At 64.9% G+C, this 12,467-nt stretch overlaps 1 protein-coding gene across 1 annotated transcript; it reads right to left on the bottom strand.

The window, feature by feature from the left end:
• Window positions 1-543: 543 nt before the first annotated feature.
• LOC129534846 (A-kinase anchor protein 17A) lies at window positions 544-11,590 on the bottom strand. The gene is made up of 5 exons (XM_055393337.2): window positions 11,459-11,590; window positions 8,050-8,827; window positions 7,366-7,514; window positions 4,320-4,560; window positions 544-2,600 (listed from the first exon to the last, which is right to left on the bottom strand). The coding sequence occupies exons 2-5, from the start codon at window positions 8,809-8,811 to the stop codon at window positions 1,629-1,631; spliced, it is 2,124 nt and encodes a 707-aa protein (XP_055249312.2). The 5' UTR covers window positions 8,812-8,827; window positions 11,459-11,590; the 3' UTR covers window positions 544-1,628.
• Between the last annotated feature and the right edge of the window lie 877 nt (window positions 11,591-12,467).

Genomic DNA, 12,467 nt, shown 5'->3' with positions numbered 1-12,467 from the left:
CACAGAGATGGACACGAATTAGTGACTCACACAAACGCGCTCAGAACCAGGGTCTCTGCAGGGGCGCCAACACCTACCTTCTCCCTCAAGGTTAGAAAAGAACCACTTTCTTTCCATCGCTTTTCCAAAACAGCACTGTAACTTAAAAAAAAAATTGCTCCTGTGAACTAGCTAGAGGGGTAGCTCAGACAGTAAAGAATCTCTCAGCCGATGCAGGAGACCAGGGTTCAATCCCTGGGTCGGGAAGATCCCCTGAAGGAGGAAATGGCAACCCACTCCAGTATTCTTGCCTGGAGAATCCCCCGGAGAGAGGAGCCTGATGGGCTACAGTCCACAGGGTCGCAAAGAATTGGACACGACTGAGCGACTAACACTTTCACTTGTAAACAAATCAAATGCCTCTCAGGACCCATGTCTCCTGTAGGGAGTTACATTAGGACAGTAACAGCACGTGAAATGAACATTTACAAATGACCAAGTGATTTCAAACATGCTAGATTATGCTCAGCTAGTGACATAGCCTAAAGAACTTGAAAACAAAACGAAAACCCCACATAAGTATGGGAAACGTGAGTTCATAGGAAAAAAAAAATTTATTTTACCATAAAAATGCAAACTGGAATAAACACCATCTCTCCTAAGGTGGACGTTACAGCTATTTTTAAGGATTTCCGAGCTTCCCTTGGAGAAGCCGACAATTATAAAATTTAACAAGTTTGCAGCCTTAAATCTGAAACGTTCCAAGTAAAAATAATTTAGCAAAACGGCTTCTTAAAAAAACCACACAGGCTAACCTTGACTAGAAACCAAAGCTAATTTTAAACCAACCTACTTTTTTGTTTGTTTTATGCTGAATGATTTGAGTTTGTAAAAAGTGAATGTTTGGGACCCCTGTGTACCACTTGAAGCTTTTTCTTTCGCATGTTGGATGACTTGAATTCGCAGAAAGTGAATGTTTGGGACCCTTCTGTATCCCGTCTGCACCAGCCCACGCCGGTAAAGTTTCCGTGTTTCAGAGCCGCAGCTTCCTCTCCGGTGACTTAAATGCCTTAATAGCCACTTGCCTTTGGCATCCCACCCGAACTTGATTCCTGATAGGTTAACCCTACAGAAAAGGGAGGTAAAACGAAACAAAAAAACAGAAAAAAACTAAAAACAACAAACCAAAACCCTCCAGCGAGAGGCTTCCTGTTCTCAATGCCCGGTGGGGCCGTGGCTGCCAGACTGCGGCCTGGCTCCGCTCCCTGTGAGGTCAGGACACGGCGTCTCCTTGCGGGTGGCCCGATGCCAGCGGGTGGCCACTGGTCTGGGTGTGCCCGGCGGGGTCTCCGATGCTCAAGGCTTGCAGCCCCCTGCGCTTCTCCTGATCCAGGAAGGACCGGCGACATTAAAGCGACAGCATCAACAGTTTGATGGGAAACCGAAGCTAATGATCACGAGCCCCACGCAGTAGGGCCGCAGCCTGGAGGATAGTCTGGACGCAAAGCCTGGAGCCGTGTGCTCCTCGCCGGGACGCTCCCTGGAGGCATGGGAAAGCCTGGGGCCCTGCGCTCCCCGCCGGGACGCTCCCCCGGGAAGCGTGGCACGGCCGGTCTCCGGGAAGGTGGCCCCGGGGCGCGCGGCCTGCATTACCTATTCCAGGCGCTGCGGTGGCGGCCGGCAGAGCCCGAGCGCGGCCTGTCGTCACCCCGCCGGTGGCGGCTGCGCTTCCGGCTGGAGCTGGCCCTGCGGTCCCGCTCGCGGCCACGGCTCTGGCTCTTCTCCCGCCGGCCGCGCCGCTCCCGGCTGCGGCTGCGGGACTTGCGGGAGCGGCCGCGCTCCTCGGGGCTGGCACTGCGGCCCTGGCGCGAGCGCTTGCGGTGCGCCCGGCGCTCCCTGCGCGGCCTGCCGTCCTCGCGGCTGTCCGCCCGCCGCCGCGGCACGCTGCGCTCCCGCTTGTGCCCGTGCTCGCCGTCACCGCTGTCGTCCCGGCCCACTCCGCCCCCGGCCCGGCCGCCGCCCCCGCTGGGCTCCCGGTTACACTTGTCTTGCTCGGAGCGCGCGTCCTTCCGGGGCACGCTGGGCTCGCAGGCGGCGGGCGCGGCCTTGGGCTGCTGGGTGTTGTCCGGGATACAGGCCAGCACGGCGGGGCACCTCTTCTCCGAGTGGCCGTCGTCCGGGCCTCGAGGGTCCTGCCCGTCCTTGCCTGGGGCCGCCTCCTCCTGGGCTGCGGTGGGGGCTGTGGCGGCGGCGGCGGCGGGGGCGACGCTCCCGTTCAGGTTCTGGGGGGCGGCAGGCCGCGGCGCGGGCTCCCGGTCCCGGGGCACAGCGCCGGCCGAGGCCGACACGGTGTGCAGGATGTCCAGCACCGGCCGCAGCAGGTCGGCGGGGGAGGCGGCGCCCGGCTCGGCAGCGGCGGCGCGCGGCTCGTCAGCCTTCTTGCTGAGCAGCAAGCTGAGCAGGCGTGCGCGCAGCTCGCGCTCCCGGCGCTGCAGGCCCAGCGCGCGCTCCTTCTCCTCCTCCACGCGCCGCAGCTCGGCCTCCTGCAGCCGCCGCCGCTCTTCCAGCTGCTGCAGCCGTAGGCTCTCCTCCTTGTGCTCCTGCTCGTGCAGCTTGGCGGCCTGCGGGACAGAGCGGGGCGGCGGCGCCTGAGCCGGGCTCTCAGCACAGGCGGGCACTCCGAGGACAGCCCGGCTGGAGCACGGCCCACCGGGTCCAACCACACCAGGATGCGACCAGCAGCCAGGGATAAGCCCGGCAAAGCTCCTGGGCACAGCCCTGGGGAGGGGCGCCTATCCGGGACCGGGCCCCTCCGGGTGGCACGCTCAGAGGCCATGATCGTCAGCCAGGATGCCTAGCAAAGATCCTGGGCACAACCCTGGGGGCGGGGGTGGGGGGGGGCGGTGGGGAGCGGCGCCTCTCAAGGCAGCCCAGGCCCCTCCAAATGGTACGCTAGCAGACCACGATCGTCAGCCAGGAGCAAGCCCGGCAAAGCTCCCCGACACAGCCCTCATGAAGTGAGCCCCTCTCGGGCGGACCAGGCCTCTCCGGCTGGCACGCTCGGAGGCCACAATCGTCAGCCGGCAGCAAGCCCAGCAAACCTCCTCGGCATAGCCCTGGGTGGGGGGTTGGCGCCTCGAGGGCAGCCCGGACCCTCCGCTGCGTGCTCCCTGCCTCGTGGGTCCCAGATTACTGTGTGGACAGTTGACCTCCCGCGCGGGTGTGGGAGGCGCGGACGCCCGGCCTGCTCGGGGTGTTCAGTGTTCACCACGCAGCAAGAACACGCGGCCACAGCTCTCGGCGCGCACGCTGCTCTCCTCCCCGCAGACTGGCCACAACCACAAGCAGATGGCAGGTGAAGGTCGCCCTGCGCCTGCCTGACCTGTGGCGCGCGGCCTGCTGGGGCTCCACGCGCGCCACCCGCACAGGGCGGCAGCGACCCTCCAGCTTCAAGGCAGTGGGGGCGGGAGCACAGCCAGGCTCCGAGGACTGCCATGGGGACCGCAGCTCGTCTGGGGCCCGCCCTGTCCTTCCGGGCGATCAGGGACGCCTGGCTTGACGGACACCGGCGCGGTCGGTGCGGCGGGAGCGTGAGGAGAGTCGTGGGGCCAGGCGGGGGCCTTCCATCCCTGAGGGAGCCCGGCCACCAGGCTGCGGGGCCGGGGACGAGGACCCACAGCGCTTCCATTTCTTCAGGGTACAGCCCGGGCCTGGGCCAACACGGTGCGCTGCAACTGCAGTGCCCCACGAAGAACATCCCCAAGCTGGAGCCGGGGGCCAGCGAGGAGCGGCATGTCCGTGAAGGCCGGGCCTCCCTCTGGGCCGGGCGTCCCAAGGGCCGATCCTCCCTGAACATCCAGGCATCCCCGAGGGCAGGGCACCCCTATAGGCTGGCAGGCCGTGTGGGCGCGGTCTCCCCGAGAGTAGGGCATCCCAAGGGCCGATCCTCCCTATGTACCAGGCATCCCTGAACGTGGGCCACCCCGCCATGGGTGTTGCCCATGTAAGTGGGGCATCCCTAGTGGCTGGCAGTCCCCATGCGCGGGGCATCCTTATAGGCTGGCAGTCCCTGTGGGCGGAGCCTCCCAGAGGACAGGGCATCCCTATAGGAGAGTAAGCCCCATGGGCAGGTAGGTCATCCCTATAGACTGGCTGTACCTGTGGGCGGGGCGTCCCTATAGGCTGGCAGCCCCTGTGGGCGGGATGTCCCTATAAGCTGGCAGTCGGGTGGGCGGGGCACCCCTGTGTGCAGCCTCCCGAGGGCGGGGCGTCCCTACAGACTGGCAGTCGCCGTGGGCGGAGCTTCCCGAGGGCGGGGTGTACCCCCAGGCGGGCGGTACCTTGGCACGGCTCAGCAGCTCGGCCACCAGCCGGATGGACTGCAGGTTGCGCTGCGCCAGCAGCAGCTTGCGCTCCTCCAGCCGGATCCTCTCCTGCAGCTTGCGCTGCTCCTCCGCCTGCAGCTTCTCCAGCTTCTTCTGGCTGCGCCGCAGCTCGCGGTCCCGCTGCTTCTGCTCGCGCCTCCGCAGCTTCTCCTCGCGCTTCCGCTCGCGCTCCTGCTCCTCCAGCTCCTTCTGCTTCCTGCGCGGGCGGGCAGGAAACGACGGCTCTGTGAGGGCCGCGGGGCCCGGGCTGGCGGTCGCGGCACTTGGCTCCTTAGCGTTCTGTCCACACAGACATCTCAGCGGCGGCCGAGGGCCCCAGGAGCGAGGGGCGCACAGGGCGAGGCTTTCCCCATGTTTCCAGGGAGAGCCTGGCTAAACTCGACCCCAGCCCGGACACCTGAACAAACAAGGCGGACGCGTGGGCAGCGGAGTTTTTCTCCAGATCCAGCTGCGCCTGCAGGGACCATAGCAGACAAACCAGGACGGGCGCAGCAGCGCAGGGAGGAGGCCCTCCGCCACGGGCACCACGCGGTCACAGCCCGAGCGCTGGACAGGCCCTGCTCCCACCGCACGAGAGACCCCTGCCCTGGGCTTTCCCACCCCGAGCCCCCAGCCCCGGAGCTGGAGGGGAGCAGGGATGCACCCGGTGGCAGGAAGGTTCTAGAAGCATCCACCTACGGGAAGCCCCCAAGAGAGCACACTGCACGACCTTTCATGGGGACTTGAAGAAAAGGCACACGCTCGGTGACACAAAGCCCACCTGGCTTGCTCTGGGGAGGCGTGTGTGCCCCAACGGAGGGGTCCCCACAGCACACACCCCTGGAGAAAAACCCCGTGAGGTCACCACGCAGATACTACCTGGGGACAGTCGCAGTTCCATAAACACCCACACGTCACCGGCCAGCTCAGACCCAACAGCACCCTTTCCTCACCCAGAAACGAGGACCCCAGCACGACTGGGAGGGATCCAGACCTCCAGGGGCGTGAAGGCCAATGAGTGTGTCCTCACGGAACACTTGCACCCCTTAGACTTAACCTTCAGGTCAGGGGCAGGGCAGGCACAGCAGAGAGGCAAGGCCACCCCGGACAGCACATGGCACGGGGACACCAAGGCCACGAAGGACACTCTGCAGAAGAGCTAGCATCACTCCCAGGGCACCAGATCAGCAGAGAAACAGCACTGGACAAGGAGGCCAGGGGACCCAAGCTCCAGTCACGGAGAAGGCTGGGGCACTCAGGGAGGCGAGGCAGCTCGTGAGGACACTGGCGTCCAGCAGGCCACACAATGGAAGGTCTCCCGCAGCAGGAATCAGTGAGGAGCTGCCACTCAGACTGCTAGTCAGAGGCCCCGAGTGCCCAGAGCCCTCACCTGTCCAGCTAAGGGCCCATGACCAGGAACAGGACTGCTGCAGGCCTCGCTGAACCTCATTAGCAGCCAAGGACCAACTCGCTCATCCCTGACGAAGGACAGACACCCGGGCTCCCGGGCCGGCCCGCAGGCTAACAGTGAGGCCAACTGGGCTTGGACACACAGCCCTGCACACCCGAGGGCCTCCCGGGCGCCCACGGGCCCACGTTTCATGCCAGGCCAGCCCTGCCCAGCCTCCTCAGCCGTACCGCCCCACCAGCTGTGAGCTGCTGTCCCCACCAGGACACCCACTGCCGCCTGAACCCAAAGGCCACCCTCAGGGCAGTCTTCCCCTCATTAATGTGAAGGTGGAGGAAAGTGCCTGTCCCGCGACGCTAGAAAGGCCGTGGGGTAACCTCTGTGACCCCCAGCTCAGGGACTGCGGACAAGGTCGCCTGCAGGAGAGACGACGGGGCCTGCCTGGGACCAGGCCCCGGGGTCTGCATGCTGCCGGTGCTCCCTGGTCATGCCTGCAGCGGGCACGCCGACCCCGGAGCCTCGTCCAGTGTGAGATCCAAACTGCTCCCCCCTTGCGGCCGCCACCTGAGGCCCACCACGCAGCCAGGACACCTCACCCTCCCCAGGCGTCTGTCCTCTCTGCAGCCACGGCTGGCACTCCGGGGCTCCTGACCCCTGACCACACCCTTGCCGGCTGCCTGCACGGAGGCCGGCAGCATCGCCGGCGCCTGCCGCCCTGGAAGTGGGTTCCGGGGCAGACAGGAGAAGCGCTGACCCCAGAGACAGGCCTGAATCTGCGTTAGCGACCATCGGAACCAAACGGGAACCACACAGGAGCCCCAAGGACGGAGCGACGCGCGTGTCAGGTCAGCCCAGACACACACAGACAGGCTGGTGAGGAATGAACCCTGGATCACACGCGCCTGAGACTCAACACACTGCAGATCACCCAAGAGAAACCGTGCCTATCACACACACAAACAAGTGCGGGGAAGAAACGCCCAAGAACAAGAGTCACGATGGAGCACCAAGAACTGCTGCTCCTTTTCCAAAATCCAGCTCATCACACTGCTCAGCTTGTCTGCACAGTTCACAACGGGCTATGCTCAGTCCCTTCAGTGCTGTCCACTCTCTGCGGCACCAGGGACTGCAGCCCACCAGCCTCCCCTGTCCATGGGAGTCTCCAGGCTAGCATACTGGAGTGGGCTGCCTTTCCCTTCTCCAGGGGATCTTCCCGACCAGGGCTCGAGCCCACATTCTCTTACGTCTGCTGCACTGGCAGCCAAGCGGCTTCTTTACCACTAGCGCCTGAAGGTAAGAGCGGGAAACAAAGGTCGTGACCCAAGACGCCTGCCTCTCAGTCCCCTTACAGGGCTCCTAAACGTCTCTCGTGGGGAAAAGCTGACAATACCCTCACTTCCCTACTTCACTTTATGAAAGCTTCAGCCTGAACGCAAAAAACCTGTGAGATGCACAAAAACTGCACGCCCGGGAGGCTCAGCGGGAGGGCCGGGTGGGAAGCGGGTGGTGCCCTGGGGGTGGGCCGCAGGCCGCGCACTCCCGGGGAACCGCACGCGCGCACGGAGGCCCGCGCAGCCGGCAGGGAGCTCTCCCAGGGAGCCCGGCAGCACGCACCTCTCCTCTGCCCTCTGCCGCTCCTCCGCCTCCTTCTCCCGCCGCTTCTGCTCCTCGCGCTGCTGCTCCAGCTCCTGAAGCTTCTGTCTCTCGAGCTGCCGCTTCTTGATGGAGGCGTCGCTCAGGTGTTTGGTAGAATCGAAAGAGACCTTCGGAGGCGGGACAGGGCGGGGTTAGGAGGAGCTCGGGCAGGCACACAGCCCCGCGCCGCCCCGCAAAGGCCCTTGACCGGAGGGGACCTCAGGGCTGGGGGGCGGGGCTCGAAATGAGCGCTCGGGACCCCACCCCTTCCAGGACGGCGCCTTCCGCCGGAAACACGGGCGCGCCTGGAGGCCAGCCCTGCGCGCCCCGGTGTCCGCGAGAGCGTGGCCCCTTCACCCTCGTGCGGCGGGGCGCCCCCCACTCCCCGTGGCCAGCTGCCTTCACCGCCCGACGCCTGGGCCCGGCTCCCGGCCCCCGGCTCCCGGCTCCTCCGGCAGCCTGGCGTGGGAAGCCAGCTCGAGGCCGAGTCCGCGGCGGTGACGGACAGCGCCCTCTCCCTTCAAGCGGGGCCGGGAGAGCGTTCCACTTCTCCGCACGTTTCCTGAGCCGCGGGCTCTGCGCCCGCAGCGTGGGGTTCCCGGGCAGCCCTCCCCGGGTCCGAGGCCCTGCGGGGCGCAGCCCGCCGCCCCGCTAGCCCCGCACCTTGATGTTGCAGGCCACGGCCTTGCCGTCTTCGCCCTTGAACATGAGCTTCATGCCCCGCAGCGCGCTCATGGCCTGGATGAAGCCGGCGTACTCGCGGTACTGCACGTAGGCCTCGAAGTTGAGGTGGCCGCCGAAGCTGAACGTGTGGAAGTTGCGGCCCGTCATCTCCTCGCGGTAGGGGTCCAGCATGGGGATGTCCACGTTGCGGATCTCGCCGAAGCGCTCGAACACGCGCACCAGCACCTCCTCGCTCGGCTTCTCGGAGCCCGACTCTTTCAGCGAGAACCACTTGCAGGGCAGCCCCTCCAGGTGGATGGTGTCGGGCCGCTCGCCCGGCAGCGTCTCGTTCATGTCCTTGGCGTCGCGGAAGAAGGAGTCCCAGTCGTGGCGCGTGGGGAAGTCGACCTTGAACTCGGCGGCGCGCACCTTGAGGATGTCGGAGAAGCCGCTCAGCTTGATGGTCTTGCCGTCCAAGCAGGCCAGGAAGGACTTGACGAGGCTCTTGTTCTCCACCTCGCCCTCGAAGCGGATGAAGTCCATGGTGCTCTTGGAGATGCGCAGCGTGGAGAACTGGTGGTGCTGCACCATGCCCTTCAGCCGCTCCATCACCTCCCAGTTGGAGATGGACTTGCCCGGCTGCTTCAGCTGGGGCAGCGCCACGCTGATGGTCATCTTCGTGATGGGCTTCAGGTACAGGCCGTACGGCGGGCACAGCTCCACCGCCTCAGACGTGTCGTGCACGATGGTGGCCGCGGCCATAGCCGGGACCTTGGGCCTGAAACACAAGAGGCGCACGCCGCCTTTTCACGGCCCGCTGGGTGTCCCGCCCCCAGGCTGGCCAGCACGCGGGCCCAGGGTAGGGAAGCCCGTCTGCCCTCTGCGAGCCTGACACACTGGTCGCTGTGTCAGGGAAGGCCCCTCAGGGTTAGTCGCTCAGTCGTGTCAGGCTCTCTGTGACCCCCTGGACTGTAACTTGTCCGGCTCCTCTGTCCGTGAAATTCTCCAGGCAAGAATACTGGAGTGGGTTGCCAGCTTCTCCAGGATGGGGTCTTCCCCACGCCGGGACTGAACCTGGGTGTCCTGCATTGCAGGCAGATGCTTTACTGTCCAAACCACTAGGGAAGCCCCAGGCCCTGACATGTGGGCCCTTTTAATCAGATTACACAAATGCAGGGGGGAAAAAAACTGGGTTCACAAAACTTTTAGCAACACTTGCCTGCCCCAAGCCTCCATGGGCACTGAGCTGCCCCCAATACCCAGAGGCAGCTCCACCAGGGCTGGGGTGGCGGGAGCACAGATGGGCGGGGTCCCTACTCTCAGGGTGTGGGGGACAAGCCACCTCCATGCAGGCTGGAGACGCCTCCCTGGGGAACAGACTACCCACAGAAGCAGCTGGGAAGGTCTGTGCAGGAGGAAGCCCGCAGGAACAGGAAGGAACTTTCAGGCTGAGAGAACGGATGAGCACCGCTGACTTCAGTATCTCCACCGCGGGCAGAAGCACCTTCTCTGTGCTCAGATAAAACCGTCACAGCCGTGGGGCCTCTCAGAAGCTGTGGACGGGGAGCTGACTGCACTCTCCTCCCCCTCAACCAGCTTCTCCCTACCGGTCAGACAGGTGCCTACTTCCGCAAAGCAGGGCCAGACCTGACCCAGTGACACCAAACAGTAAGGGAGGTGGCCTTGGGCTGTGCGCCCGCCCACCAGATGGCTCTGAGAGCTTCCGACCCGGGTTCAATCCCTGCGTAGGGAAGATCCCCTGGAGGAGGGCATGGCAACCCACTCCAGTATTCTTGCCTGGAGAATTCCATGGACAGAAGAGCCTGGTGGGCTACAGTCCATGGGGTCACAAAGAGACATGACTGAGCATCTAAGCATACACACACCCCCAGCCCTGGGAAAAAGCCGCAGGGATTGGGGTGGAGGAGTCGCCGCTGGAGGGAAGAGCCACCTGCCCGAGTATGGGGCACTAGTGAGGGGGCTCAGCCTGGGCTGGGAGTGGAGAGAGCCCCCCTCCACCCGCAAGAAACCTCAAAGACCTCAGACAGAGCTTGAGTCAGAGACTCCGGAAGCCCACTGCCTACTAGGAACCTTGGGGATTCCCATCTGCCCTGGTCACCCGGTTGCCCCTGCACCCTGGGGATGACCCCCAGCCCCTTCATTGCACCCCAACACGCCCCAGACAGCCCCTACACGACCCCCATCGCCTCCACCTCTCCAAATGCTCACCCCACCGCCCCAACTCCCGCCTTCTCCCTCCCCAGCCGCACCCTGTGGCCCCGGTAACTCCCTCCAACCTCCAGTAACCCCTACCTTCACCCCACCTCCCGCCGCCTCCCGCCCGGGTACAGCCTGCTTACCTGCGACCTTGGTGGACCCCGATTCGCCTGCACAAGCCCTGTCCACCCCGTCCCCCACAGCTCCCTGGGGCAGTCAACTCCTCTGCTCAATCGCCTTTGTCCCTTCACCCAAGCCCTGCCCAGGAGACACTCGGCTCTCACCACCCCCCGGGAAATCCCCGCAGCCCCCGGCTGTCCGTCACCCCCAAGCCCCTCAAAGGTTCTCGACCCCCGAAGCCCGCGCGCCCCCAAGTGCGCAGATGCACGAGACCCCCGCAGCCCCCGGTTCTTCGTCATCCCCAGGCCCCCCGCCCCCAAGTCCGCGGATGCACGAGACCCCCGGAGCCCCCTGCACTCCGTCGCCCCCAGGCCCCTCGAAGGCTCTCGGTCCCCGAAGCCCGCGCGCCCAAGTCCGCAGACCCCCGCCCCCAAGTCCGCAGATGCACGAGACCCCCGGAGCCCGCGGCCCCTCGAAGGCTCTCGGTCCCCGAAGCCCCCGCCCCCAAGTCCGCGGATGCACGAGACCCCCGCAGCCCCCGGCCCCTCGAAAGCTCTCGGTCCCCGAAGCTCGCGCGCCCCCAAGTCCGCAGGCCCCCCGCTCCCAAGTCCACAGATGCACGAGACCCCCGGAGCCCCCGGCCCCTCGAAGGCTCTCGGTCCCCGAAGCCCCCGCCCCCAAGTCCGCAGATGCACGAGACCCCCGGAGCCCCCGGCCCCTCGAAGGCTCTCGGTCCCCGAAGCCCCCGCCCCCGAGTCCGCGGATGCACGAGACCCCCGCAGCCCCCGGCCCCTCGAAGGCTCTCGGTCCCCGAAGCCCCCGCCCCCGAGTCCGCGGATGCAAGAGACCCCCGCAGCCCCCGGCCCCGCGAAGGCTCTCGGTCCCCGAAGCCCCCGCCCCCGAGTCCGCAGGCCCACGAGACCCCCTGCTCCGGTGGCCCCGGGAGCCCCTGGCCCTCCGTCGCCCCCAGGCCCCTGGGAGGCTCTCGACCCCCGAAGCCCGCGCGCCCACGAGACCCGCGGCCCGGCCGCCCTCCCCGGGCTCCCCCGCGGCCGGGGCCCCGTCCACGTACCAGGCCGCCGCCGCCCCGGCCCCAGCGCTCCCGCGGGCCCCCGACGACGCCGGCAGGCCCGGCCTCCCCGCCCGGCGCCGTCCGCTGCCGCCTCTGCCGCCGCCGCCGCCCGCCCCTGTGACGCATTTCCGCTTCCGCCGCCCGGGCCCGCGGAAGCCGGCCGCGCGGCGGGCCCGGGTTTCTCCTCCCGGCCGTGGCCCCGCCCCCCGGAGGCGGGACTTCCGGCGCGGCGGTGGGTGGGGCCGGCCGGCCCGGGCTGCGCGGTGCGCGTGCGCGAGCTCGCCGCGCCCTTCCCCCAACCCCGCTACCTGTTTGCAGGTCCAGGCGGAGGCCTCATCTGGGGCCCCGGGGTGAAGGCACCAGACTCAGGACTCAGGCCGGCCGTGTGGGGTACACTGCTGTTACAGTTATGCGTCGCACATTAGATGTAATATCACTTCATTGTGAATTATGACAAGTGCATATTTATTCATTACTGATGTTATTCCTTATAAGTATGGATCGCTTGCATGACATTGTTATATTATGCTATAATGCAGCATGCGTAGAACGTAACGGGGCTTCCCTGGTGGCTCCATCGATAAAGACTCCGCCTGCAACGCAGGAGACCTCGGTTGCATTCCTGGGTGGGAAAGATGCCCTGGAGAAGGGATAGGCTACCCACTCCAGTATTCTTGGGCTTCCCTGGTGGCTCAGCTGGTAAAGAATCCGCCTGCAATGCCAGACAACCGAGTTCAATCCTGGGTTGGGGAGATCCCCTGGAGAAGGGCATGGATACCCACTCCAGTATATTCTGGCCTGGAGAATTCCATCGACTAGGCGTCGCAAAGAGTCAGACACAACTGAGCGACTTTCACTTCCCATAATGTAACTACGCATACTTATGTAGTATAGTGTTAGTGTAAGTATCTAGTATTTTAATATTGAAAGTTTTTACATTTTAACATTTATTTCAGCTTTATTTTTAAGGATATCTGAAAACAACACAAGTTGCATAATTATTATTTTT

This window comes from Moschus berezovskii, chromosome Y (genome assembly GCF_049115385.1).
Source record: "Moschus berezovskii isolate FMDL1 chromosome Y, NW_MosBer_1.0, whole genome shotgun sequence".
In the NCBI taxonomy this organism is placed as follows: Eukaryota; Metazoa; Chordata; class Mammalia; order Artiodactyla; family Moschidae; genus Moschus; species Moschus berezovskii.
Note: the sequence above shows the minus strand (reverse complement) of the source record. Positions and strands in the feature narration are given on the sequence as shown.

Bases quoted from the DNA above. Each gene is read 5' to 3' on its own strand.
- LOC129534846 (XM_055393337.2), bottom strand. From the start codon at position 8,811: ATGGCCGCGGCCACCATCGTGCACGACACGTCTGAGGCGGTGGAGCTG. The intron at 7,515-8,049 runs GTGCGGGGCTAG...CCGCCTCCGAAG, and splicing joins CCGTGGCCTGCAACATCAAG to GTCTCTTTCGATTCTACCAA. The intron at 4,561-7,365 runs GTGCGTGCTGCC...CCGCCCGCGCAG, and splicing joins CGGCAGAGGGCAGAGGAGAG to GAAGCAGAAGGAGCTGGAGG.